Source organism: Agelaius tricolor, unplaced genomic scaffold (assembly GCF_023055355.1).
Source record: "Agelaius tricolor isolate 1412-34295 unplaced genomic scaffold, bAgeTri1.0.p SCAF_13, whole genome shotgun sequence".
NCBI lineage: Eukaryota > Metazoa > Chordata > Aves > Passeriformes > Icteridae > Agelaius > Agelaius tricolor.
The window spans coordinates 17665550-17693281 of NW_027269273.1; the positions used below are offsets into that span (position 1 = coordinate 17665550).

General features: G+C 40.9%; 2 protein-coding genes across 3 annotated transcripts in view; both read right to left on the minus strand.

Moving 5' to 3' along the window:
- The window catches only part of TM9SF3 (transmembrane 9 superfamily member 3), a 41885-nt gene extending 30822 nt beyond the window's left edge, over positions 1-11063 (minus strand). Inside the window, exons 1-2 of the mRNA XM_071438991.1 lie at positions 10896-11063; positions 2766-2961 (exon numbers count right to left, since the gene is read on the minus strand). Coding sequence (XP_071295092.1) covers positions 2766-2961; positions 10896-10973 — 274 coding nt within the window. The 5' untranslated portion in view covers positions 10974-11063. The remainder of the gene's footprint in view (positions 1-2765; positions 2962-10895) is intronic.
- A 4548-nt stretch (positions 11064-15611) lies between these two features.
- PIK3AP1 (phosphoinositide-3-kinase adaptor protein 1) overlaps positions 15612-27732 on the minus strand; it is a 33918-nt gene continuing 21797 nt past the window's right edge. For both annotated transcript variants that reach the window (XM_071438989.1, XM_071438990.1), the window contains 10 exons: positions 25651-25840; positions 22760-22855; positions 22057-22236; positions 21222-21284; positions 20334-20539; positions 18690-18762; positions 18203-18358; positions 16391-16461; positions 16099-16208; positions 15612-15706 (listed from right to left, as the gene is read on the minus strand). In XM_071438989.1, the coding sequence (XP_071295090.1) occupies positions 15652-15706; positions 16099-16208; positions 16391-16461; positions 18203-18358; positions 18690-18762; positions 20334-20539; positions 21222-21284; positions 22057-22236; positions 22760-22855; positions 25651-25840 (1200 nt within the window). In that variant the 3' untranslated portion in view covers positions 15612-15651. The remainder of the gene's footprint in view (positions 15707-16098; positions 16209-16390; positions 16462-18202; positions 18359-18689; positions 18763-20333; positions 20540-21221; positions 21285-22056; positions 22237-22759; positions 22856-25650; positions 25841-27732) is intronic.

Genomic DNA, 27732 nt, shown 5'->3' on the forward strand with positions numbered 1-27732 from the left:
ATTTTGTTAAATCATCCTTTTCCTCTTTACATTCATCTTCTCTAACAGCACAGTATGGTAATATCAAAAATACATTTTCAAATTTAAGTTACCATGATACCAATGTTCAATCCATTTAATAATTTATTAGGTCTCAGGTGTAACAGAGGATGTCACTCAAACACTTGAGTAAAGAACTTGACATATTAATTAAAAAGCATTATTATCCTAGATTTAGCTTGACAAGATAATTAAGCCAATCGAAAACACAGAAGTTATATTACAATATGAGTGTATGTTATTAATTAATTTCTTTCTTCACACAGGTGTTTATACAGATTTGAGACCTGTGATGCAAGAACATTTTTCATATTGTAACAAAAGGAAAATCCAACTGTCTTGTCTGACTGCATGTATCCTTTCATATGCCACACTTAATACAATAAACACTACTTCATGGAGACTTGAATACACTGTAGATTTGCTCCACCAGTCACCACCATGGGAGTGCAAGTGGAAACCTTCACTCTCAGAAGGGCACATTTCTGCAAAATCATGTTTTTATTCTAGTTCAAAAAATACAGGCAATGCCTACTGATTCAAGTGCCAGTTTTACTTACACAGTTTAGTACTTCAGCTAATAACAGCTGTAGCCTAAACAATTCTTTGAATATGATGAACAACGTGCAGCTTCACGCTTACCTGCTACTGCTGTCCAGTCAAACAATGTTGAGAAGGGAATTATTTTTTATTGCAGAAGCTAATTTATTAGAACAATTCTATTTCCCTTTTATTAACTTTAGAGAATAAAAATCTAAGAGTATGAAGTTCAAATCTAATTTTGTAAACTCATACAATACTTTAAAGAGAAAGAAATGCCTGCAACTGTTAATCTTGCCATAATGCCAAAGGCACATAAAGAAAAGCACAGATGCCTGTAAACTCAGAACTTAGATATCATTCACATATTCATGAAGAAAATCTGTGCAAGTTGATTACTTATTATCTTAATTATCTCAGCTGCAGATTTTAGATACTCAACACTCCTTCAAGCTGCATCTTTAATTAAGAACACATAAATCTATTGGTACCAACCAAGCCTCTATCTGTTAACAAAAAGAAAGAAAAAGGAAAACAAAAACCAACCAAAAAACCAAATCACCACAAAAACACTAACAGCCCTGTTTCAATTTAATTGCAGCAACTTCTGGAACACTGATGCAGAGCTGAAGCCGATATCAATCACACTGAAATAAAATTCATCCATTAGAAAAATATTTTTTCAGTTTCACTGATACAATCAAGTTACAAGGGGAAAAAATAAAATTGAACATCCTTTCTGCATAGAACAAGGTCTACCACTAAAATGTCACCAAAAAACTGAGCTACCATCACAATTTAACAATCTAACTGGAAAGAAATTCATTATACAAATGCTAAATGTTAGAGACTGGTCTATGAAATCCAAATTTTACAATACATAAATTGGATACAAATTGTACTGGGTTTATGACAACTTCTAAGCCTCTAAAAAATGAATAAACTTTATTAATCTTCACCAATTGTTGAATTGCTGCCAGTTGTCTTCACTGTCCTTTCCATTTTGTGTTTCTGAGGACATTCTATGAGGTTTGACAAGAAAATTATTTCTCCCACATTGAGTAAAATTTTCAGCATGCTACAAGTGTAACAAACCAGTAGTAGGACTGTTTCCCAGTGTTTGTACAGGTACTCTTTCTTTCTTAAAAGAAAAGATTCAACTCCAAAATCTATGCAAGTTTAAAAATTATGAAGAATTTAAGATATTAACAAAGTTTGTAAAAATCTTTTATTCAACTTATCCTACTGCTAGCAAAAACATCATTAGCTCTTTTGTTTTACAGATGTCCAGTTTTGGATAAAAATTTACAGCTTACAGAAACTAAATCCCATCTGACTGTAAATGCTCAGACAAGAGATATTATGCTTAAATTCTCCATCCAGTTAAGCCCTAGTGATGAAATGCAGTGTTCTGGAAAAAAAGATACACAGAAACATAAATTGAATTAAATTAATAAATGTTAAAATTCAAGAGGCAAAAAGAATCTGTTACTATTTGAAGTTCTGCAACTATTAGCTACAGATATCTGAAAGGACACACAGAGGGAAATTATGCAATAGAAGACTCAGGCCTTAATACCAAGAAATATATTTGCTAAAGAAGTTAAATGTCTTCTCTGGAACAGTATGGAAAGATGGTGAGGACAGGGAACAACAGGAAAAAAAAACAACAACTAGCTTCATCCTGCTCCAGCCTGACTGGCATGAGTTAGAGACAGCACTACAAAGGTATTTGTCAAAGTTATTCTAAACTAGACAGTAATCAGAAGGATACAATCATCAACTTTGTGTTGAGATGGAACTCTGAGATACTGAGCCCTTGCTACTCCTTTGCAATTGCAGTAAGTCTACAAGTATTCATCATCACAGGAAAAAATTACATCTTCAGAACCGGTAATTCCAGGATATTAATTCCAGTAAATTACCGAACATTCACACACAGAAAACTTAGTTTTACTTTGTAAAATTATATCAGTTACTTCAGAAGCAATATCTGCTGCAAGCATTTTCCTTCAAGGGCACATAGATGGAAGTGTAAACTCAAAAGCCAGTGGTAGTACCAATCAACCATACAAAATATACTCAGCTGCTAGCAGCAAGAAAATTTCAGTTCTTCTCATTAAAAGATCAAGTTTGAAGAGTTTGTGTATTTTTTTAAGTGACTAAATGCACTTTGAATTACTTACCTTTAAATTTGATGTCAAGCCCACTAAATTCCAACTCAACTCCTTGAAGTGCTTCCCCTAGGGTTTCATGGTAATGGCCAATGCTTTTTTTTGATCCCACACAGAAAGGGAGAGAGAAGTATTTGTACGTTTCTTGGCGATTGTGGTAGGGTCCTACAGTATTCATCCATAGAACAACTTCCTCTTTATCTTGGTACTGAAAAACAAAGTTATTGAGTTAGATGAGAAGCTCAGCAGAATAAAAATGTTCAAGAAGCTCTTATTCATATTAACTAGCAGGGCAGGATTGCTCAATCACAGGCAACAGCCACATTTAAAGACAGCTGAGCATTTTTGTCTTTCACATGACAGGGACTCCAGGATAAAATTTCAGCCTGCTTTCATAGGGAAAAAAAAGCCAAGCTGATCATACAGTTTCTTACAGCCTATCAGTGAAGTATCAGACAAGGGGGATTTAAGAAAGATGTAGAAGATGCAGCGAGCAGAAGTCTTGAAAACAAATAAGCTTTGACTAATTTTGTAAAAACACAGATCAGTTAAAAGCAAAACTCTGCTTATCTCAACTGAAATAAAGGAAACACCAAATTAATGTTTTGTTAAACAAGATCTTAGCAAAGTAGTCAGGCAATCTACCAACGCTGCCAGGTATTTTGTATTTTCCTAAAATACAGCTCCCTTTCTTTTTAGAAAGGGTATAAACTGCATTCAAAATTCCCAGAAGAGCACAATGCCTCACAGGAAGCACTAAAATTAAACTGTTGCGTACCTATAGTAGCCAAGAGCCAAAGTCAGACAGAAGAACTGTATTTTGATGCATTTCCAGCATTCCCACAGTGAAAAAACAGAACAGCAAGAAGTCTGGTGGCTGCCATAAAATTCTCTCTGGGAACATTTACTCTTCACTTTCCACAGCTACTGTTAGCCAGGAAAACATATTCCTTGTCTAGGAGCCAATATTTTTTCCCAAGCCCTTATTACTTCTGAACAACAAAAAAAGGTACTTATAGGTCATTAATCTATCAGTATTCAAATATTGGACAAATTCAGGAAAATTAAATGATCTGAAATAGTAATTTGCATTATATCTGTATGCATCTGGATGAGGTATCAGATTTGCTGATTACTACACAAAGTCTCTCACACAACAATACTTCACCTACAATTTCAACAGAATAAGAGGGACAGGGACAACAATGTAACTTCTAAGGCAGGAAAAAACTCTATTTAAAATTATATACACATAAAAGCAAGTCACTATACAGGTCTTGAATTTTTTTAGGTACAGAAATATAAAGTATTGTTATAAGACCATAACACAGACACAGAACACCTTGGAGAAGAAAAGAAAGCAAAATGTTAATTAGATGTAACTATTATATAGTGCACAGCTGAAATACTGAACACAGTTTTGTATCTCCCTTTTTAACAAATGAACAAAGGTTGTTCAACTCCATTTATTCTGAACAACCACAGTCATTCCAAGAGGTCAATGCAGAAATTTAAAAAAAAATCCAGATGAAGTGTTTAAAAGTTAAACTGAAGGATTTAAATAAACATGCTTCGGAAAATAATTTCATCCCTTTAAACTAACACACCATCTCAATTAAAGGCTCATCGTTTTTTGTTTACAAAGATGTACAAAGGTCATTCCAGCCTCCTGTGTGAGTGATTCCAACAAGAAACTTAAAATATCTTACTAATTTCATTGTGAACTGCAGCAGAGACCAAACACTTACTGGTTTCACAAACTTGCCCCTTCGCAGAGCACACACTTCAGAGCAGTTCTGACAGCTAAAGAATGTCAGAGAAACATCAAATAAAAACAAGAGAAAGCATGAGAAAGTAGACATTCCTCCTCTCTGTCAGCAATCAGAAAGGTTATACCAGTGCAGCACAGTTGTCCAAAGTTGGGAAAGATAAGAGAAAGAAAGGAAAATCCCAGTTCCAATTCCCTCAGCTGCAGAAACAGACAGTGGAGTCTGCACTTGGAATCCGCCTCTAGCTCCTGCCAAGAGAGCATGGGACAAGCTGGTCCATCTCTCTTCCTAGCCTGTTATTTCTATCATGTCTTCTGTTTCTTCCTCTAACAGCTGCAGAACATATTTCCAGCCCTTTCTCAAAATGGTTTTTACTTGTCAAGAGCCCACTTTAGCACTACTTATACCAAACAGCTTACATGTGAGCTGACCTATGTCTCTACTTAACCTTCAGTAATAGAATATGACAACATCCTCGGGTCTGTCAGTTCATCATTGACAGCCTGAATCAAGAAAGCACTGACCACTGCTTTCCTCAGCTGTTCCTTTCTGACATGCTTCATACTGAGCTGGGACCTCCACATTTTTGGAACTCGTGACAGATGAGGCAGAAACCAACAGATTTAAAACATAATATGCAAAATCTTGCTATGTTTTCTGATCTACCAATGTAACTAAGTAGTAATTACAACATCTGCAATAACCAATCTGGTTTTTGCTTGTCTCTTATCTGCATGTGGCTTAGGCCCTCTTCAGGGCCTACATGTTTTTCCTACAATGACTCCAAGATGCCATCAACCTACTCTAGAGAGAAAAGGGGCCACATCAAACAGATGCAAAGAACTCAGTCTGCATTTATTACTTCCTCCTTTCTCACAACCACCTCAGAACAGCACTAGATAAATCTTTTCAGGACTGCTACATAAAGAAACACAACACCTCAGCCAGCCCAGGGTGCACCTCACTCACACGGTCCTTAGGCACAGCCATCTGCCACCCATCAGGTGCTCCCAGTGACTTCCTCAAATGAAGGGCATTGTAGCAAGTAAAACAACTTAAGCACCTTCAGCTTAGATTTGGGGGTGGTGCCTAGCAGAAACGGAAGGACATTTTCTTCTCTCTCCATTTGTTGGGTTTTGCTCATTGTCACTTATAAGGATGAGCTTTCACATTTAAATTCATTTCTCCGACATGACATATTTATCCTTGCATTCTTAGCCTAGTGCTAGGGTAAGATGTTGGCAAGAACACAGTGCTATTAAAGAGTTCAAGTGTGGCAGTTTGATGGTGGGCTTTCTGTCTGGTGTCTTTTCTGTTCTGTTTCATTAGGGCCTTCATAATATCAAAAAGTCCACAATAAATAACAGTGCCAACACAAAGGAAAACTTATTTAAGCAAGACAAAGCACTAGAATATTTTGTAGGATACTGTCCTGTCACCTCTTTATGAGGGCTGCTAAGTTTTGAGAAGCCTTACAAGTAACACACCTTTCAGCAAAAAGGTCACACTATGAGAGAGAGAGAACATAAAGTAAGCCAAGATGAACATAGTAAATGACAAGGCAAAGAAGGTCAACAAATAAGATGCAATCTGTACTCTGGTATATCTCAGCAATCTCTTCTGGTTTTGGTTCATATGAAGGGATAATATACTGCACATAGCTCAGAGATCCCAATTATATTCACAGATACAAGCATTTAACAACTTGGTCACAGTGCCACAACTCCCACAGTTCAGTACTTTCACATGTGAGAGAAGGCTACAGAACACAATTTTATTTATGTTTCACTTACTGTAATTTATGAAAAAATGTCTGTAAGCTTCATATATTTTTCTGCACTATGCTTAATATCAGCTCAGTAATTTCTGTAGCTATATGGAATATATAATGATATATTTATAGATGCAGCCTGAAAAGTCTCAGCATAGACACAAGCTACCTACCATAAAGCTCTTAAGCTAAGGGAGACAAAGCTTCAGAAACTTCTTTCTGTAATTGCCAACCAGGTGGTGGAGAACCAACCCGCACTTCAAATGCAACTACCTATCAACTACAACCCTCACCACAGCTGAGGACATCTGTTGCAAAGCAGCACAATATAGTCACCCTGCCAGTTCAGAGCACTGGGCTGCAGGGATGTGCCCGTGCAAGCTAAAATCACATCCAACCCATCCACAGTTCGTCCTGGCTGCCGGTATTGATGGGTCCACTCTACTGCCTGCAGAGTGGCACTGAAGTGGCAGGAACCCTGTGTAGCCTGACATGGCCAGGAGTGCATCTCTTCTGTGTAATACAGCTAGTGAAAAACTGGGGGTGTGCACTACTTTGAGGCTTAATATAAAGACAATTTCCATACGTCTATACAATTTAGAAACTATTCAAGTATAGCAATATTGCCTTCAGTACAGCACATGCATCTTTTCTTTCCTGTTACCCAACAGGGCACTCACGGTGTGGAAAGCAACTTTATGTTCTCTTTGCTCAACTGTAGAAATTAGCATGCTAACCCTAAAAATAGACTATTTATTCTACAAAACAATTAAGGCTAGATGAAGTCAGTTACAAAAGGTTGCAGAAATAGATATGAGACTGTTGCTGATATTCTTCTTTACACCAGGAAAACATTTTGCAAAAAAGTGATGGGAGACAAAAAGAGGATTACATCTGCGAAACCTCATGTGATGATTCAGCAAAATAAATTCAAATCAAGACAGTTTCTTTCAGAAAACATGTGATTTTACTCCTTTCCTTGAATAGATGTCTGGAATGACGTGCTCTACAATGCACATCTTGCAGGGGGAAAAAAAGAACCAACATTATTTGTTACTGGCAAAGCAAAGATGTAGAAGCAAGACAAGAAATACAGGAGGCAGCAAGCAAGACTCAGCTGGCAAGTAATATCCCAGGCTTGCAGTCCCCAGTATCTTAGAGATATCCCATCTACTGAGCACTGTGATAATACTCAATGTTTCAGCTCACATCCACACCCTATTAAACTGTAGGTTTCAGCCTCATGCTCACCTTTGGACAAAGCAGGCTATTTCCAGTAACACTTCTTTATTTCTCTCTGAATTTTAGGCCTCATCAAGATGTGTCTAGAACTGTACCAGTGGCACAGGCTGAAGTTGTGTACATGCAGTACTTTTACTGTTACACTTCCTAGATGCACAAGATTGCTCAGGCACACCACGTCCTGCTTCCATGACATTTATTTTACCTCTTCAAAATGGAAACACAACTTCAAAGAGGAATCAGGCCGCTCATCTGCGCTCAACTTCACGTGCAAATAAGTATTTTACATGAACGGAAATATTTTCCACAGTACTTCTCTAACTGACAATTTTCAGATACTATACAAAGTTCCTAATTTTACATACTAATTTTAAGTAAGCCTTACATTCTCAGGGTTTTAACGTACTTGATCAGGGTATAAATCAAGCAAAAATGCTTTTCTCAACCATATTAAATTAGGAATTTTGCTATGCAATATAGGCTGGGTTTTATTTATTTTCAATGTTTTTCATGTATTTCCATTCTTACAGAGCACCGATAATTAAACTGAAGCAACATTAAAATTAAAATGCTACCTACTCTCTAGACCATTCTCCTGCAACAAAAACCACAGGATATTTCAGAATGTTTTATGGTTTGTCTATTACATCATCAATTTCAACAAGTCTAGCAACAGAAGATGTGAAAGCAAAGGCCAGGCAGGAGCCCCCAGCCCTGTTTCTGCAGGATCAGTATACATTGTGATAAGGCCACCAGCAGCCCATTGATACTATCGCTTCCACAAATAAAAGGACAATTGTCAAGAAATGTTGCAATTGTTATAATACAGGCAATGAGCAAGTACATTACATGCTCTGAAGCATGAAAATAAGTTAAAGAATCACCAGACAAGTTTTCAGTTAGTTCCCGATAAACTAACTGTTCTGTCATGGTCTGAAGTTATGCTGCTGTACTGTCTTTAGACAATGGAGATTTTAAATACTGTGGCAAAAATTTCTCTTCACTTACTATTCATTTTAAATAACCATGTCTTTATCTTATAATTGTATTTAAACTATTCTTCCTCCAAAGAAAGGCAGATGTGATTTCTAAAGACTGAAATTTAAGATAAAGGATATAAGCTGTTGATTCAATGACACTATCCATACCTAACATCTCCAGAAACACTAGCACAGACCTAGAGCTTCATGCAGAGTCATCTCACAATTACCTTTTATAGTATTTGCTTAGAAGTCCACAGCCTTAAAATAAAGGACACATGTAATACATATTACAGCACACACTGCATACAATTCCATGTTACAGCAGCATTAAAAGCTTAAGACAGCACTTCTGTATGTCCAACATGCTGAGCACTGACAACACCCTGCTCAGCTGTGTCAGGTGCACCAGCACACCTTCCCCCAGGGAGCTGCACACCGAGGAAATGGAAGGACAAGGATGTGCACTCCTACCAACAGGTCTCGAGTCTTAAAGGCAGTGAAAATTTAGTTTGGGATTATCAAATCCTAAATTTCCCTTCCACTTCTCCAAAAATGAGCAGAGCCTTCAAAATGTAGTAAAGTACTTTGATTATAAGAAAATTAATCTCCCAGCTGCAATCATATTTAAAAGTGAAATTCATTAAAATGCAGTATTTAAGGAATATTTCCTTCAGGTTCTTTATCTTAACATCAGTACACTACTACAAAACCCTGGCCATGCTTCATTCATGCTATTAATGCTTCCACTCCAATCTCCCACACAAGATTAAAATATCAAAATACCCAAGCAAGGAGATAGCCTTCCAAAAAAAGCTAACTGTCTTTCTACACCAACTATTCCTAACCTATCACATAACCTATCCAGTTAATAAACTGGATGCTATGTGAACAAGAATAGTAAACCAAAATAGACTTACAATCCCTCAGAGTTGAGTAGTTTAGATGAAAAAAATGACAAGCCTTCAAAAGGAATTTGTGATCTCCATGGATAATTGTTTAGGTAATCATTCAGAAGATCCAAAACCATCACAGAAGATCTAAAACAATCACTTTTGAAGGGAGAGCTCAAACCCAAATAAATTCAGTGGCAGCTTTATTTTTTTTTCCCTAGAAGACTAACAATATTAATTTAATAATGAATAATCCCTCAAGTCAACCAGCCCTTAAAATAAACCAAGTGCAATGCTGAAAACCATCTCACCTCAGCAGAAGCCTCACTGTAAAGCATATGTTCAGCAAGAAAACTGGCACCTAAACTAGTTCAAAGAATATCTGTTTCTTGAAAGTACTGAATATTAGATTCACTTTTCTGTCGTTATCTAAAGAACTAATAAAGTCCTTTCCCTTTCAAAAAACAAACACAATCCTAATCAGTTTTAAAGTCCTCAAAAATAAACGGAATGAGGCAACTAATTAACCACCCCTTATACAAAAGCTATCAATCTGTTTCATTAAGAACACTTGGTAAGCTTTACCAACCTCACCTTGAGAAAACTATGTTAAGAAACTCAGCAAGCGTTTACCAGCCAGGCTGCTCAAGAGTAAAAAAAGTCCTGACAGTCTGAGAGAGCCAGTGTTTAATCACAGCCACGTTCTAATACACTCCACTTGCAGAAGAGATGATTTCTAGGAAAGTCTTGTTCCAAAATCATATCTCAGCTCATCACACAAACTTCCACTTTCTCACACTGAAAGCCACGGGAAACAACACTCGGATGTAAAATCAGAAACTGACGAAGCACTAGTATATTTTTCCTAGAGATTCTTTTTGGATAATATTCCGAGCACTTCAGAAAAACTATCCTCATGCCAATGGGCGAGCTCTTAGATCAGTAGTATTTTCTGCACCCATTTTCCTTGCGGGTCCGTGGCAGTGTCCCCGTCCTGCTCTCACTCCCCAGCCCATTCCCACGCTATCCGTGCCTCTTCCCGAGGGGAGCTGTCAGAACCGCTCCGGCTCGGACTGAGCTCTGAAGCCAGAGCAAACATCCACCCAAGAGGAGGGCAAACAGCGCTCTCCAAACAAAGCACGGTACCTGCCGGGCCGTTTATCTGCTCCAGGAAAAGGTGGGACACCCCGCCCGGCCGCACAAGGATGTGCAAACCGGATCAGAGAACCCGCCGGCCCTGCCCCGAGCGCCCCGGTGTTCCCCGAGCGCCGAACCGGATCGCGGGGCCCAGCTCCGCCCGGCGCGGCCGGAAAAGCCCGAGCAGCGCAGCGGGCGGGGCGGGAGCCCCGCGGGGCGGCGGCCGCCCGCTCCCCCCGAGGCCGCGGCCCGTGGCTCCCCGTCCCTCCCGCCCACCGAGCCGCGCTCCCCGCGGAGCGCCACGGAGGCCCGGCCCAAGCGCCGCTCCCGGGAAGCCGGGGCCGCCTCACCGTGTGCTCGTGCTCGTCGGCGCGGGCGCGCAGCGGCAGGAGCGGCAGGAGCAGCAGGAACAGCCCGGGCGCCGCCATCTCGGGCCCTCGGCGTCCCCAGCAGGCCCCGCCGCGGCACCGGCCCGCGCCCGCCGCCGACGCCACTTCCGCCCCGCCCGCCACGTCACCCGCCCGCCTGCCGGAACCGCGGGGGCGCTACGGGAGCGCTACGGGAGCCCCGCGGGGCGGGCGGAGCCGGGCAGGTACCGAGGGCGGGCACAGGGCGGCCTCGCCCCGCGAGCCTGGGACCGAGTGCGGCAAGCGGGAGCGCCGTTCTTACGGGATGGAATTGTAATTGATATTTCGTTTTGATCGATAAAGTAATGGAAAGGTCTTTGGGAAGGGCGGGACGCAGGGCAGTGTACAAGAACCCTCTGGAGGCACAAGTGTTGGGAGCAGCAGCTGAGGGAGCTGCGGTTTTTGAGCCTGGAGAGGAGGAGGCTTAGGGGAGACCCTTATCACTCTCTGCAACTCCCTCAAAGGAGGCTCCAGCGAGGCAGGGCCCGTCTCTTCGCCCGGGGAGCCAGTGACAGGACAAGGGGAAAGGGGCCCGAGCTTGGACATTAGGCGCAATTTCTGCACGGAATGGCTGAGCAGATATTGGAAGGGCTGCCTTGCGGCTCCGTGTGCTGCTTGTGCGAGGGCTGTAGAGAATGGGCCTGTGTATTTCACTGATGAGCTTGGAAAAGACCTCCGAGGGCGTCGAGTCCAACCTCGGCCTGAACATCACCGTATCTACTTGACCATGTCCGGTCTTTCCTTAAACAGCCCCAGGGCCAGGGCAGGCGCTGAGGCAGCACAGCCACACCTGGACTTGTTCAGGGTAAGGTTTCTGTCAGTGCAAGATGAAACCCACAAACCTACCTCAAATTACAAGTCTACAGTAAGAAAAACCAAACCAAACCAAGCCCTCAATCCAAAAAGCTCATGTCATTGAACGCTGATTCATCAGACAACTTTAAAATTAATTATAGTAAAAAATTTCAAAAGTGATCCTATATATTCTCTCAAAAAAAAAAGGGGGCAGGGGCTATGCCATCTTCTCAAATAAAGAGAGCCAACAAATAAGCAGACAGACAATAAATGATATGAGCAGAAGGCAGGAACTCTGTGCTGTTATGTGTCATCCATGCTTTGTAAAAATGATGCAGAAAGCAGATTTCCCTGTTACCATCATACCTGTGCTAAAAGCTTTTCCTCTTGTGGTTTCACATTCAGTCTACCTTCCCTGCACATATTTCAAAGGTGTATTTATCTGAAACCTTTTTCAGAGATGCAGGAGATAGTGCATGCACTGTTTCAGTAGAAGCGAGGTCCCTATAGAGACACTTGCCAAAACCCATGCAAAAGCCATGCTTGTATTACACACACACATAGAGACTAAAAAAAAAAGAAAACCTAGACAGTTTTGATAACACCATATGTTTCTTTCTAGTCATTGCATCTCAGTCCAAAATAGAGTAGCTTACCCTTGGGAGACAGAGAAAGGAGGCTTCAGCATCTTCAGTTTATTCAGTACTTAAGTCTCTCAGTCAGCACCAGGGCCAACCAGAGCCATCTGCTGCAGCAGGGTTTGCAAGGCATGCTATACAAAGAACAAACACTGTCCCCAGGCCTGCCAGCTGGCACCTGACTTTGGTGGATTGGTTGATGCCCCTACAATTGGCCAGGCCACTCAAGTTTTTACAAGCAATTTTTTAATCTCTCTAATATGCATCAGAAACACTTCATATTTCCCTTTCCACTTTCCCTCCCAAGCATATTCTTAAGTAACCAGCAATCTGCATGCACTCTGTTTCTTCTCTGGTTTCTTCTGATCTTCAGTTTCAGTACATTTCTCATCCTGGGTGGAATTAACACACACCACATGCTCACCAGCACAAAAGATAGATACAGGGACTGCGTACATTGAAATGTACGAGGCTGAAAGCAACTAGATGAATCCAACCTATGTGGAACACACACTTTGGTGGGCTAAGCAGGTGCATTGCTGTTGGCCTGTAAGAGGCTTAAAAGACATGACTGCATCCAATTGTTTACCTGCATCCAACAGTAAAGCCATCTTAGTGCTGCTCCTTTTTTCCTCGTTAGGGTGAGTCTTGCAGTGATTGTTGGTTACTGAGAATCCCTCACTAATCCAGCAGTAGTGAGACAGGAATTCCTGAAACCACAGCTGCATCTTCAGTTTCCATCCCTTAAGGAGTGCAGAAGGGGCCTGAACAGAATGTATTTACAGTATGGCTCAGCTCTCCTTTTCCCAGCTCACCTCTCCCAGAGCCCTACCAGCACTTGGCTTTAGCTGATGGGTCAGGCCAGAGTAATGAAATAGCTTCAAATGGGAGAGGGACTGAAAGGCTACTTATGAGCTACTTTCAGTAATTCACATATAACCATCTCTCCACAGCACAAGCAAGAAATATCCAGTTCACAGCCATGGTATTAGGATTCTGCAAAGTCAAATGCTCAGATAAATCCCTCCCATAGAGGACATCTGACTATAACATGGAGGGGATGCAGAATTAAAAATTAGCTTGGAAAGACAGATCCCAGGGCTGCTTCAGTCCAACAGTGCTGAAAGAAAATCTGCATGACACACATATAATTTGCTCTTCCTTTCCTGCCTTATTACAGTTTTACCCACATCCCACAATTCTACTTTATGATGTACCTGGCAGATGTGAAAGCAGACAAATTCCTCTTACCACATCACAGCTCCAAAGTCTGGGGCACAGCTGCAGTCACCACCAAGAAGATAGGGAATTTTTGAGCAAAACCAGGGAGCTGTATGCAAACCAAAGCATGTGCAGCTGAAGACAATCAAACTGTTTATCTTTTATCCCTAACTTCTTCACTTATCCTTGCTACTGTTTTTCCCATTTCAGCACCAAAACCTCCTTCCCTCCTTCCAATTTGAGCTAATAGAGCTGGAAACCTTGTTTCAGTCCAAGAAGAGCACAGGAGGGCAGCTCTCACCTCGCCATTCCCCTGGCTACAGTGAACAAAAGCAAACTCACTGAAAGTCTATAGTGGCAGTCACTGGAGACAGCACTGAGGTTCCTTTTAAAAATAAAATTTAAAAAAAAAAAGCCAAAACAGAAAGGACACCTCTCTATCTGTTGTGCTGTGTATGCAGCACAGCAACTGCATCCCTCTGCCATCAAAAGGAGAGGATTTATGAACTGCATTTGGAGTCACCCAAATCCTATGAGTCTAATGCATAGATGATATTTAGCATATGCCTATATCCCTGAAAGGAGCAGGGGCTCCTCCACCTTCATTCAGTGCTGGTCAAGTCACAGTTGTTGTCACTTCTGCAGCTTCACACATTGGGTTTGCCACCCTGCAAGAGAAAGGAACTGCAACTCTTGTCACCTGCTCTCCTACAGATGAAGGGGAGCTGACATGATCAGAGAGAAGCTCTACATGTCCTGCCTCTACCTGAGGGATCACCTAATACAGATGTATCTGTCTGTTTTTCAAGTCATTCCCTGCTCTTTCATCCCTGAAAACCAAATATGTAATGATGTTTAATCCTCTACCCTGAATGTTATCTTGCAGATTCCTGTCTGTGTCACTCATAGACAACCAGAGCCCTAAATTGTCCCGGAAGGGTTGGGATATGCACAGAAAATTTCAAGGTCTGGAAGAGAGCCAAACCAGGAAGTCTCCTTAAGTCTGTAAGCTCTCAGGCAGAAAAAAAGCTGGACATAGCTGCTGCAGATTCACATTGGTAGAAAGGGACAGTAGAGCAAGCAGAGTCCAGCTCCCAGGCCGTCTGTTCCCACTGCAGCCAGCTAAAATATGGCTGGTATTTGTGAGGGGTGTGCACTGATAACTGGAGACTCACTGCTGTTCCAGAGTACGAAGTGGAATGCCTTCATATTGCTGCATAATGACCACATGTGAAAGACACAGAACACAGCACTACCACCAAGTCCTTCTCTAATTTTTGAGCTCAGTCATGTGATTTTTTAACACCATATCTGCACCCTGCATGAAAAAAGCTTAAGTTCAGTTGGTTTGTGATACAGAAGATCCCTTACCAGCTGTCTTGGGAATTTTCATGGTAAATACAGCACACACAACACCTTGTCTGTCCTCTTCAGGAAGTGAAGAGGAAAAGGAAAGGCATTTTCAAGGCTGTGTGCAAAATACATTCTTGAAGACAATTTCTCACCCCCCCATGGTTTAATGACTGCTAAAGGGGAATGCTACACCTTCTGAAAGGTCAGTATAATTGTATCCAAAATGTTATGCCAAGCAGTAGTACATTCACCTGCTCCTGCTGTAATGAACATTTTTCAAACATCTTATTTTCTTTACTTTTTAAGCATGTTTTCCAGTCAAGCCCTGATAGACTATATTGAGAAGTTTGGTAACAATGCTTATCAGGATTTAGTTCCTAAAAGCCAATGTGCTTTCTTGATCAGATGGGATCTTCATGTTGATGCAGGGCTCCCAAGACACACATCAATGTTCTTCCTAATGATGATACCTTTTCTTGAAGCCCCAAAATTCTTCCAACTAAAAAAAAAAGTTACAAAACGCTAAAAGGTCCCAGTGAAAATCATGGGAAAAGTCACCAGAGCTTCAGGGACGGCGAAGGGGATGAAATCATTTGGGTCCCACTTATAAATAATTTAACGCAGCCCAAAAAAATCTGTACAAACACATGTATAAACAAAAAAAATCTCATATTCCACGGATGTTGAGAGATTCAGCGACCTCTTGGGGGCACAGGTGGAGGATAAAAGCCTTCACAGCTTACAGGCCTATAAAAAGACAGATAATGAAAATGTATGAAAAAGTAGTAGAAAATAGAGTTCTGGAACAACACATTGCATGCAATAAAATCATATGTAAGCATAGTGAACAATCAGTAGTCATACAAGAAATAAAACAGGCTGATTGAGCAACAGAGCAGATGCCAAGCTGCCAGAGCATTGTTCCTGTCCAAGCCATTTCTTCTGTTCTTCGGCTGCAGTAATTCTACCATTACTGGAAAGAGATGCTATAATGGTTGGTCGGAGTAAAACTTTGAGAGTTTGGTAGCTTTCTCAAAAACATACTCACTTTCTGCCTTTGCTATCTGCCTTGCTTTCTGTCCAAGGCTTCCATAAGGATTAACTGAAAGCACACATTTTGAGCTGCATTTTATTTTTACCTGCTTGCACCTCGAGGAGGCACTCTGGGAGGCCTTTCTGGTAAAGGAAGCCTCTCTACTTGGTGAAGAACTGGGCTGCGGCTCCTTGCTGTTTCTGGGACTTCACTGTCCTACAAAATGAAGAGAAGTGTTTACAGAACAGCAGGATCTGGTTCTTGGTATCCTCACAAAGGTGGCTACATTTTGGCATTTCTCTAAATGCAATGCCAGCTCTGAGCTCTTTTTTCAGCATGAAAACAAAGGCATGTACTTAAGGACAGCAGAGCAGTACATAGCAGAGGTGAGAGCTTACCTCAGTGTCCCCTTCCATCCCACTGCTGACACTCAGTATACTCCGAGTGCTGGAGCGGTTGCTTGCACTACCTGGAGGAAGCAAGAGAAAAAACTGATTAATAAACCCTGGGCATTTAACTGCAAATTCCTAACTCAAGGCTCTTTCTAACCCCATGTTTAATTCTTGCAAATTTAATTAATGCTTGTTTAGATTAATTTATTTTCACTGTTTTTTTCATGTATTTGGGAACCAAACAACAGCATTTCACACAACACAAACCACAGGACCAAGCAATTCAATTACGCTTTCTTTTTAGAAGATTTCTGCCTTATCTTTCTTTATCCAGTCTTCTGGTCAAATACTCACAACCACAATCTATTCTTTATATCTATCATATCATATAATATGAAAAGATCTAATGCTAATATCTGGAAGTCAGGCAAATATTTTCACAAGGGTTACACACCCAACACTTACGTACATTTAAATTATCAGTCCCCGTATCTTTAACAACTGCATGAAGATAGATGGCTCTCAGCACTGTCACATATTCATGCCTGGAGTGACTCCTTAAGAAGTTATTGTTCCAAATAAATGACTGTTTACTACCCCCTCTTACAACAATCCTCCATCACCACAGAAATGTTTCCAGGTCTATTTCCAAGCTAAAAACAAGTTTGTTCAAACAACCTTCAGCACCCATCTATGCAAACCCATTAAACTGTCATGGACTCAGAGTAGGGATTGTTTTTTCAATCAGTCATGCCAATTTCAAAGGTGACAGCAACTCACAAACATACCCTATGCTGCTATGGCTGGTTTCAGTACTAAATAGATAACATTCTATAGGGCTGTGAAATATGGGGATACTACTATTCAGAAACCTGTATACTGAAATGGTGGCGGAGAGGTTTTCTCCTAAGATGCAGTCCCTCCCTGCTAGCTTTGGTAAGTCTCATCAGCTGGTACAAACAGCAGCACTTTAGAGTGCTAAATCCTGTGCTAGGGTCCATTCTCAGCATCACCCCGTGAGAAAGAGGACCAGGCTGCATACAGCGAGCTCTGCAGACTTGTTAATGCTTCTCTCACACGTGCTTGTAGGTAAGTTACTGGCTGAGCCAGCTGCCTCTGGCACCTATTCTGGATGAATGCCAGCTGCACCTTGCCAAGAGTCACAAAGGTGGTAACCTAACAGGAAGTCAGGTTTCCTTTCAAAGGACCCAACTGATCCTAAATGATTTCTGCAAGAATTGCTCAGTCTGCAGTAAGAGTAAGAATGCAGGGATTTAATTTGTACAAATGAAATGCAATGAAAAGCAAAGGTAATAAAAATGTGCAGACTGCCCAACTACTCAAGAGGTCCCACAGTTACCAATGAACAATGTTGTCCTTTATGTAAAACAATTGAAGAAACAATGTATAGAGACTGGCTTCCAGCCCTTCAGGCCAGAAGAGCACACAGCCTGCTGGCAGTCACAGCATGGGAGCATCCTTTCCAATAAGGCAGCAGCTGCCATCTACTTTTAAGAACTGAAAACAGGTGGCATGCCTTCCCTGAGAAGGGCTCAAGAGAATCTTTTGCTCAGCTTTCAGGTTCTCCTCCTGCAGAGATGCAGACAAAAGATGCCCAAACCACTTGATGCACACCTGGAATTGCTTTTACAGTTTTGAGAACAGCTGGCCTGAGGCATGCAAGGTTTGGGGTGGCATTGTCACTGCTGGGATTCAGGAACAGAAGTCCTGTCCCCTGGGTTGACCCCAGGGTAAGGCTTGGAAAGTGTGTTCCATCCAGCTCTCCTGTAGGGACGGTGATGCTCATAGGTTGCTTACTTGTTGTGCTGGATGTGCTTTCTGTTTTCCAGTCTCCTCGTTTTAACTCCCTTTTTGGTGGAAAAAGGTTTTTCCTGGGGGTGTATTCATATATTCCACATTCTGGTTTCCCCAAAGTATTACGAGAATGTCGAATGGGTACTGTAATTTCCAAATCTGGAAGGGAAAATGAACAGCTCAGAAAGGTCTATGCAATTATAGCCTCCAAGAGACAGTTTTGCACTGAAGGACAGAGTTAAACACGATTGCATAAGAACAATCAAAACTGTGCATGAGTGAATCAAGATGCACTCCACAGATGGGGACATCCTTTTCTTGGCTGTGAAAGTGAGCAAAGCAGTTTCCTTAAGTTTTTGACAACGGGCACATGGATGTGCGTATTAAAATATCACAGAACCACAATACACATGGACACACCTGCCTGAAGAGCTTTTTAATATGGTTAGCTGCTTCATTACCAGAGAATATCAGAATCAAAGACTGTTACCTGCACTTTTGTCTTTTTTTTGCTTCTCCATTTGCCTTCTGGTTATGCTGTCTCGTAGACGTTTCAGATTTTCCTAAAAACATCACATGATATTCTTTTCAGGGCTTTGGATAAAGAAAGATGAGCAGCTTTCTGACAAAACCAGTATTATATTTTTGCTAACTTTGCTAAAGTTTATAAATAAAATCACTATATTTTAGCTAAACTTGTTTTGCAGTCAAGCTGTAACAAAGCTTGCTAGACCTGGCTGAAGTCCAAACCATGTCAACAGATTTTATTCTATTCCTTTCAGAAACCCATGTGTGCCTTTCAGAAGCCAAGTTTTTTTTCTGATGTTCATTATGTATGTTAAGGTCAAGTTCACATATGGGCAGTTGCATATAAGCAGCAAATTAGGTTTAGAACTCTGTATTTTCTGTTTGCACTGTGACACTGGCACAGAAACATAACCCACAACCAAGTAACTGCACTGTTCTTTCTGTACCAATGAACAGATTATTCTGACTGCAGGGACAGAAAGGGCTGCCATGCATCCCACAGTGTAAGGTACAACTCAGAATTCAGGATATCCCCAGTGAAGAAATGTAGCTGGGAGCAAAGACTTTTCACCATTGTGTGGCAGCATATTACACCTCACAGTACAAAAAGGTAACGAGAAAAAAGACAACTTTTTTCAGCAGGGAAATATGTACAGATCTGAGAGGAGGAAACCCCTGAAAAGCAGAGGAAAGAACCGCTGTACCGTGAAGCAAAATTCAGAGCAGAGACTTTGAAAGCTGCTCATGGTATGGGGCACAGAGTATGCCCCTTCATCTCTTCAACATCAATTTACTTAAGTAGCACTGTGTTCTTCTCTGGTAGAAGAAGGGACTCCTCTGACTCTTTCTGGGTAGAGGGGACCTTTCCAAGTGATAATCAGGAGGAGAAAAGCTTTGCCTTTGCTGACAACTTCCAAAACAATGTCACTCACTGGAGATTAGACTGCCACAGCATGAACAAAAGGCTCCAAAAGAAGCAGGCACTGGTTTGAAAGAGTGAGCCAAACTCTAACTTGAGAATCAAAATTTTCCACTATAACTGATAGTTCCACCAGTCATTATGTCACTGCTGCCAACTGACTCCCTCTTTCTGTTAAGGCACCCAAGCACTCTGCTTTTACTAATGACTATTGCTAGACCTTGTCCAGCTGCAAAGAACAGTCCTGTAGCCCCCAACAAAGAGTTGGAGAAATCAGATCATCTACCAGCTAGGGCTTTACAGCCAATACATCATCTGGGACACAGAGTCTTCACTGATCTCAAATGGATGAGAGCCAACAAGTTAAATGTTCATCACAGAAGTCCCCTGCCAGCAGGTAGGTGCTAGGTGACCTCTAGAAAGGTGATTTAGCCAACTGGATTTGATCCAATTCCTTGTATATACAGATCTTCAAAAACTGATGCTATTACTGCAAGACAAACAGATCTGTAAAACTGCTTACTGGGAACAGCCTTCCCATGGCAAGAGAGAACTCTGCTAACTGAGGGGCTATGTTAGCAGTCTTCCTGTTCCAACCAGGAAAAAAGTGTACCCATGCTGAGAAGGTACATTTTGTGATATATAGAGAGACAGCTGTATTTCTTAAACAGTAGCATAAGTCTGTACCTGCTGGAACCGGAATGATTCTGATCTCTTTTTCTGGTTCAGTTGCCACTCCTTAAAGTGAAGTACAGCTTCATCCACAGTGAGGATGCCCATTTTCACTTGCTCCTGTAATGTAATCAGCTGCCGCTGACCTGGGGTTTTCATTCCAGCAAATGGATCATATATACTTGATTGAGACAGGTCCCTTACAGGCCTGACTATTGTCTCTGAGGAGAGAACACCAGCAAAAATATTATTAAACTTGTGGATCTACCTTCCTCACTGAATACAAAGAGATCAAGTACCCTTGATCCAGCAGACATAAAAAAAAAAAGAAAAAGAAAAAAGGGGGGAAAAAGTATTACAGACTATTTCCTAAGAAGTGTTTTCTTCTTAGGCCATCCTACTATTTATCATGTCTAAAAGCCCAGCTGAGAGGTAACCTCGTACACAAATATATTCCAGGGATAAGCTCTGCTCTTAAAAACATAATTTAAGTAAAGAGCACAAAACATATTCCTTAAAGCACCGTACTTCCTCAGCAATTCACAGAACAGAGCTTTTACCTTAGCTGTCACAAAGCTAGATTCTATCTAGGTAATCTGTGCCCAGATCTGTGTAATCTAAACCCAGAAACTGAAAACTCATTCTACTGATGTTGGCATTTTTTAACTCATTTGTAACATAAAGAAGAGTTCCCAAGACATGAGATGTGCTCCCCTCACACTCTGCACTTATAAAAGTTCCCAGTGTCACAAATGGTCAAAAAGATTGGGTCATCCATAGAAGACTGCTATCCCCAGAGCTTTGCAAAACAGTCTATTCTGTCATATGTCACACAAATGAAGCTACCACAACAATCTGCTTTTGGATTACTGAAAGGAATTTCAGGGTGAACTTCTGCCTTACCTTTCTTAACCCTTCCTCTAGGGACATAAAGATTCTCAGGTCTTTGAGCCTTCTGTGCAAAAACTGCAAAAGAAACATTCTTTAGATACTGAAATGCATCTCATGAAGACAGAAATAGCAAGGAAGAATATGGCAAGCATACACAATTCTGCACTGCCTTACAGCTTCTGTTACCTTTCTAAGTCCATTGAAGAAAACAAAGATTTGTACAGCAGAATTCCCTTTCTGTTGACCTCAAAGAATTTAGCTCAGCCACCTCTAAGAGAAATCTGGACATGATTTCTCCTTAGCACTGTCACAGCTGGAAGAAGTCACAGGAATTACTCTCTCACATGTCATTGTGGTTCTTGTTAGAATGGAAAGCTTGGTCATATATCATGAACAAAGCTGCCTAATGAACTAGGAGGAACAATCTTCAATTTCAATAACACCCCACCTCAGAGGGAGGTACTAAGGTATAAAATCATGTCCTATACAAATGCAGTTGAATCAATGATAACATTACAGATCAGCAATGTCTCAATTTATTGGTTTGATTGTGTCCTTATATCAGGATCCTTCCTACTTAGTTGGACTTGTTTATACCATTTGGGGGTAATCTGTCATGCTACTGCTTTCAGGAAGAGCAAGCTTAGGCCAAGATCTTGGGATATAACACCCCCACATTTTCAGAGTAGGCAAAAGATGAAAAAACAGATATGGAATTGGATCCCAAAAGTAACTTAACTCCAGAGTCAAATAATCCAGGGATCCTGGCATTTATTTGGCAACTGGAGCCCACGTCGATTGTATTCTACAGTTTACTGGTCTACACTTCCACTGATAACCAACTCACTTTTGGAGATGTACAGTTCATTGTCTGGCTGTGGAGAGCTAGATTCTGGTCTTGGAACAGGAACTGGAGGTCTGTTAGCCATTTCCTGTGGAAAAGGGTCTTGTTCCACTGAGTAGTACACATCTTCACCATACTGCTCATGACCTCCTTCCTCAGAATCTGGCACATCCATGCTACCACCTACAATGAAGCAGAGTTTGTAAGAATAATAACCTGGCCACTTCACTGAACACTGGTTCCCTCCAATGCATTATGTACCACATTCTCACCAAGCTGGTCATTTCACAGCCAAAACCACCCAGTTTTGCAGTGCCTTAGATGTACCAAAGACCTTTATGACAGGACTTGATAAAGTCATTAACATCTAGCAGCAAGTAACTGCCACTATGCCTGTACCATCTCTTTAGAGAAACAGTGAAAAATCTCCTAACTCCCCTTAAGAATTTGAGGAACAGTTAGTTTAATTAATTTCAGTTAATTAATGTATTTTCAGTTAAAGTTCACTATTAAAGTAATAGTGAACAAATCAAACAGACCAATGGTTTCCAAAAGCTATGTGTGATGGTCTACAAAGTACAATAGAGAATTAGTCCTTTGTCTGAAAAAACCATCTTCTATCCCTAAGAGATCATGAAGAACTCTCTGGTTCTGTTTAATTGTTTTAACTGTGCTACTGCCATCCTTCCCTCAAAGTAGGTCTCACCTTCTAAAAACTTGCGGAGCATTGAGTCCTTTGTAGTTATAGAAACTTCATCTCCAGCAACTGGAGTATCTGGTTTGGACTGAAGCATCTCTACATCTGAGGAAAAAAAAAAAACACAAACAGAAAGATGAACCTGTTAATTATATCCTTCAATACATGGAACAATGTAATATGACATAATAAACTGGACCTTTACTTTATGGTGATAATCAAAGAAGCTGGGCAAATGACCAGACATTTTCCTTGAAAAAGGCTTCCAAGTTGCTATGTTCAGTCCACTCTGCACAAATTTTTTCCAGCTCCCTGATGCTTACACTTGAGGGTGACTAACAATGCTATTGAGAAGTTCTGACAAGGCTTCAAGCAGGCATTGAGTTTTGGCTATTCTTGAGCGTGTGTTTGCCAGGTGAAAGTTTTGACCTCTGGGCAGTGCCCCAGAGAGGAAACCATGTGGCTTGGAAAAACAAGACATTAAAGGCAATTTTCCCATGACACATAAGATAGTGTTTATTTTATTTATTGGAATAAAGTCAAAACAGTTTGCTGAGTTAATTACTTGTATCTGGAAAGCGTTTACAGGGTCAGATGATAATTCAGTATTGAGAAAGGACTGACAGCAAACAATAAGATACTTTGTTAATTCAATGTTTTGACATAAAGAATTCTGATTTTAAAGAAAAAGACGAACCTCATCATAACACTAATATAATCTTAAAACTACAATAAAACATTAGGTAACCATGTTCCTAATGATATTAAAAACAAGAGCGATATAAATGGATTGCTGAGGCTTATTGATATAAGTGAATTTTTGAGATATATCTATTTCTATGTCATAGATCTACTACTATGTAAACTAGATAGTTTGGGTTACATGTGAGAATATGAAATACTTTTAACTCATTACAACAGCTTCAGTCCCCTGTTACCTTATTCTCAAACAAGTTCCTACCAGAAAAATTGACCCTGTGGTATCTAAACTTCCTTTGATCAGTCTCTGAAAAACTGTGGTGGAAGCAAACCTTGATCACAATAAATGGGCACAGTGCCACAGTATGGCTACACCTAAAATAGCCCAGGTATTATCCTCTACATCACAGCCATATCTACTCACATACAGGTAATTCCTAGAAAAAGTACTTCAAGAGAAGTTAGTTAGGATGCCCTAGTGAGCCATCCTCACAAACCTTCAAGTCAGTACAAAAGCTTAAATCCTTTATTTATGATGGTCACTCTAAACCAGCCAGCACTCACATTAATTTCAGTAAGAGTTTGCCTGTGTGCTGGTATTCTAAATGATATTGAAACACTTTCACTTTGAGAGAATCAATCCAAGTGCTGATAATTGCACCAATTTAAACTTATCTGTTATGATACAGGTAGATTAAAAGCACTGTTCAGACAAGCTGTTAATATTCTTCAGGCAAAGACTAACAGACCAGGTGAGGAAAACAGAATTTCAGTAAAAGACTCCTGAATGGAAGGAGAGCAGAGGTATGTGTGCAAAAGCAACACACTAGAACTCCAGAAGAAGCAGGAAAGAGAGGCTTTCAGAGTCCAGTTCAAAAGTGCTGAATTACAGGGAGCTCAATTTGCAAGAAAATTCCATGCATAGTTTCTGGGAGATCTGGGCATTTCAGGCCTCGAAGAAGGGGAGTTTGGCTTAGTAGTGTTGAGCTTGTTTTTTAACCATCCACAGGCTTTGTCAATCAACCCCATTCAGAGGTGCACTGATTACAGGCAGATCTACCAAGCATCTAGAAACTCTCACCCATTACTGCAAACAAGAGCAGCTTTGTTCCTTGCAAGTCCAACCTGATTTACTGCTTATCTCCACCTGAAGGCAGAATAACCCTGGTTTTGGTAGCAAAACTATCCCTGCAGTGGCCAACAACACTTAGCAGAGAAGAGTTTATGATTTCAAGGAAAGAACCAACACAGTCTTCTGGGCTTCATAAACAACAAAAATGTGTTTTATAGTATCATTTAATCTAAAAGACAGTCCAGGACCAATATAGCCCATAAGCACAAGTGTTTCAAAAAGAAAGCTTTTCCCCTGAGGCAGCACACTTAAAAACTGCAGAAACACTAGAAGTCCTTAAGTACCTTAAGGAGGTACTTAAAATAGAAGAAGCTAAATTTTCTGCTCATTATGGGAATCATATAATAGATCAGTGGGATTAAGTCAGACCAAACAGGTGAGTAAGAACAGCAAATTTACAATTGCTTAACAGAGGTACTTAATTTGGTGTTTTCAATTGGCCTTGCTGAATATTAGTACTATAGTGAAAAAGTTAAAAATATGCATATTTATCAGAATTAGCTCTCTATTTTTAGCAATAAACCAATCAGATTAGAAGAATGATTTTTCACTTATAATCTTTTTGGTATACATATTTCTAGATGTTCACTTTCTTTTGCTCTCAAGTTGTTGCACTAGAATCTCAGCTCTTGTTTTTCAGTTTCCCAGTTGTCAGTAAAATCACATCTGACATAGTGTTCTTTTCTGTCAGCTCCTAGGTACCAGTCCTCAGGAGGAAAAAGCAGGACAATGTAGAAAATTAAGTCTCATTCCAAATGTTAATTTATTTGCTCAGGGCTCAGGGAGTCCTTGAAACACTGAAGAAACAGCTCTTGATCTTGTACACTATCAATTAAGAAAAGGTATAGAGCAATTTTGTCAGTCAGCCGATGATGGAACTGTAGCACAGTTTCCTTGTGGTGAGAGCAGAAAAGCTGTAACTGAGGAACTCCTGTATGTGAGAGAGACAGGTCTGAGCAATCTGATCTAAACACACCTCCCATTGCAGAGGGCTTTGACTGGGTGAGCTTTAGAGGTACCTTCCAACCCAAACCTTCCCATGATTCTGTAACTCTATGAATATACATACAAAGATCTTCTGGGGCACCCGGGACAAATCCAGCCATGGATTCATAAAGCTCTTCATCGGAGCCTGGATTCAAGGAACATTTCATTAACAGATCAGTGGACAGGTGAGCCATGGACTCATAAACAGACTCATCCTCCTCGCCTTGCATCAGCTCTTCTTTAATGTGACTCTTTAGCATATCTGCAGTTTCCTGAAGAGGAAGGAGAGCAAAAAAAAAATTAAAGTCTCTTTTAAATAAAGAATCTAGAGAATAAAAGCAAGCAAAAGATATCTCACTTTGTCAGCAGTGATTAAAAAAACCCTCTGAAGACAGCTCATTCCCAAAGATTAAGGCTTCTCAAGTGACTTAAATCCCCACTACAGTTGTCTGGGTCAAACTTTTGAGAACTTTATTGTATTAATAGGTAACAAAGGTGAAACAAGGGCTGCTGACACATTCTGAGTAGCCATTGCAGCCTCTCACCCCACCAATTTCATGTCCTACCCAATATCTGCAAACTCCCAGAACATAAGCACAGCTCATTCTAAAAATACTAATGTTTGTCAAAGGCTATTTTGGGGCATGCATAGCTAACCATAAGGGGGAAAGCTTATCACATGCAGAGCACCTGCAAAATAGCAAAGTTTTAGCTTTGATGTAGATTCAGTTTCAGTTTCTTGGCATTAGCAGCAGCATGTAACACCCAGAGTGGGAGTACACAGACCCTTTTCTGTGATATTAACAGGAAACCTCATAGCAGGCAGCAGTTCATGCAATACAGGCAACTTCTGATTCACAGGAGAGCAGAATCCTTTCTTTTGCATTTGCAACAAAGAGCAGGGGGGAAGGCAGAGCTTCACCAAATCACAACACAAGGACGCAAAAAGTAAAGCTTCATCCCATTCTCCTTCCCAAATTCCCATAATGTCACAAGCACCACCTTAATAGTTGCAATACTACAAGATATTCTTCCATTCACAAATGCAGACTCGTGGGCCCTCAATCCACAGGGCATGTGTGTCAAAGCTGTCTACACATGCTTCCCTCCACAGTCAAAATGTGTCAGGCCAATAGTTCACATAATGCTTTACAAAGGTGCAGAGGAACCTTTGCCAGAGAGAAAATTAGGTGAGCAACAGGGTTTAATGGTATTTTCAGACATCCATACTACTGATAGTAGTCACACTATTGCAGATGGTTTGTGTGCTTTGTACTGTGCTGCACTGACAGCTCCAGCAGGTCAGTGAGGAGGACCTGCCCTTAACACAGCTCTGTCACTGTGCTGGTGGAGAGAACATGGGAGGAGTGCAGTACTGCAATGAGAGGTTGGAAGGACTTGCTGCACATCTCTCACTTACCCCAATGCAAAGATTGTGATCTCACTATTTACAGTTTCTGCAGCCCTCCTGATCTCAGAATATAGAATGGCTTTTATTTAGCTCTAATGTATAACTGTCAAGAAGCAAGGCCCGAGTCCAAGAACTACCCATGCCTCCTAAATAGGACTCAAACACTACAGTAATTGGCTGGCAGAACCGTGCTAAAGCTAGCAGATCTATCACTCAGCCCTCAGACAATGTTAAGGACAATTAAGCACAACTTTTCAACCTAAAGCAAAGGCAAAAAGAATTCAGATGTGGTCAATGTGACCTGAGTCAAGGAGCTCCTTTTTATTTTGAAGCATACAGGCCAGAAACAGCTCAAACTGAAATGAAAGGAAAAACTCCATGCGCACCCAAGTACTGCACAGAAACAATTGCTTAGTGCAGCTGGAGTCGGGTCCATGTCATAATGTGGAAAAGTCAGAGTGTGTTTTCTGGGGGTGGGGTTAGCTCAAATAGAAATGAACTCTCAGTTGGGATCCCTGATAGAACAAACAGGGAATGGACAGCTATACCAATGCAGGGAGAAATGGGTGTCAAGCGGAACAGGCAGACTACACAGATCAGCTGTGAATGAGCTAGTAAGCAATCCTGCCTATACTAAAACTAATAAGAGAGCACCTCAAATTGTATCTTCCTAAACATATTCTGTTCCCACATTACTCCCTAAAGTAAGCTGGATGAAGGGGCTCTTTCCCAAGATCAGAACTAGAAGAATGC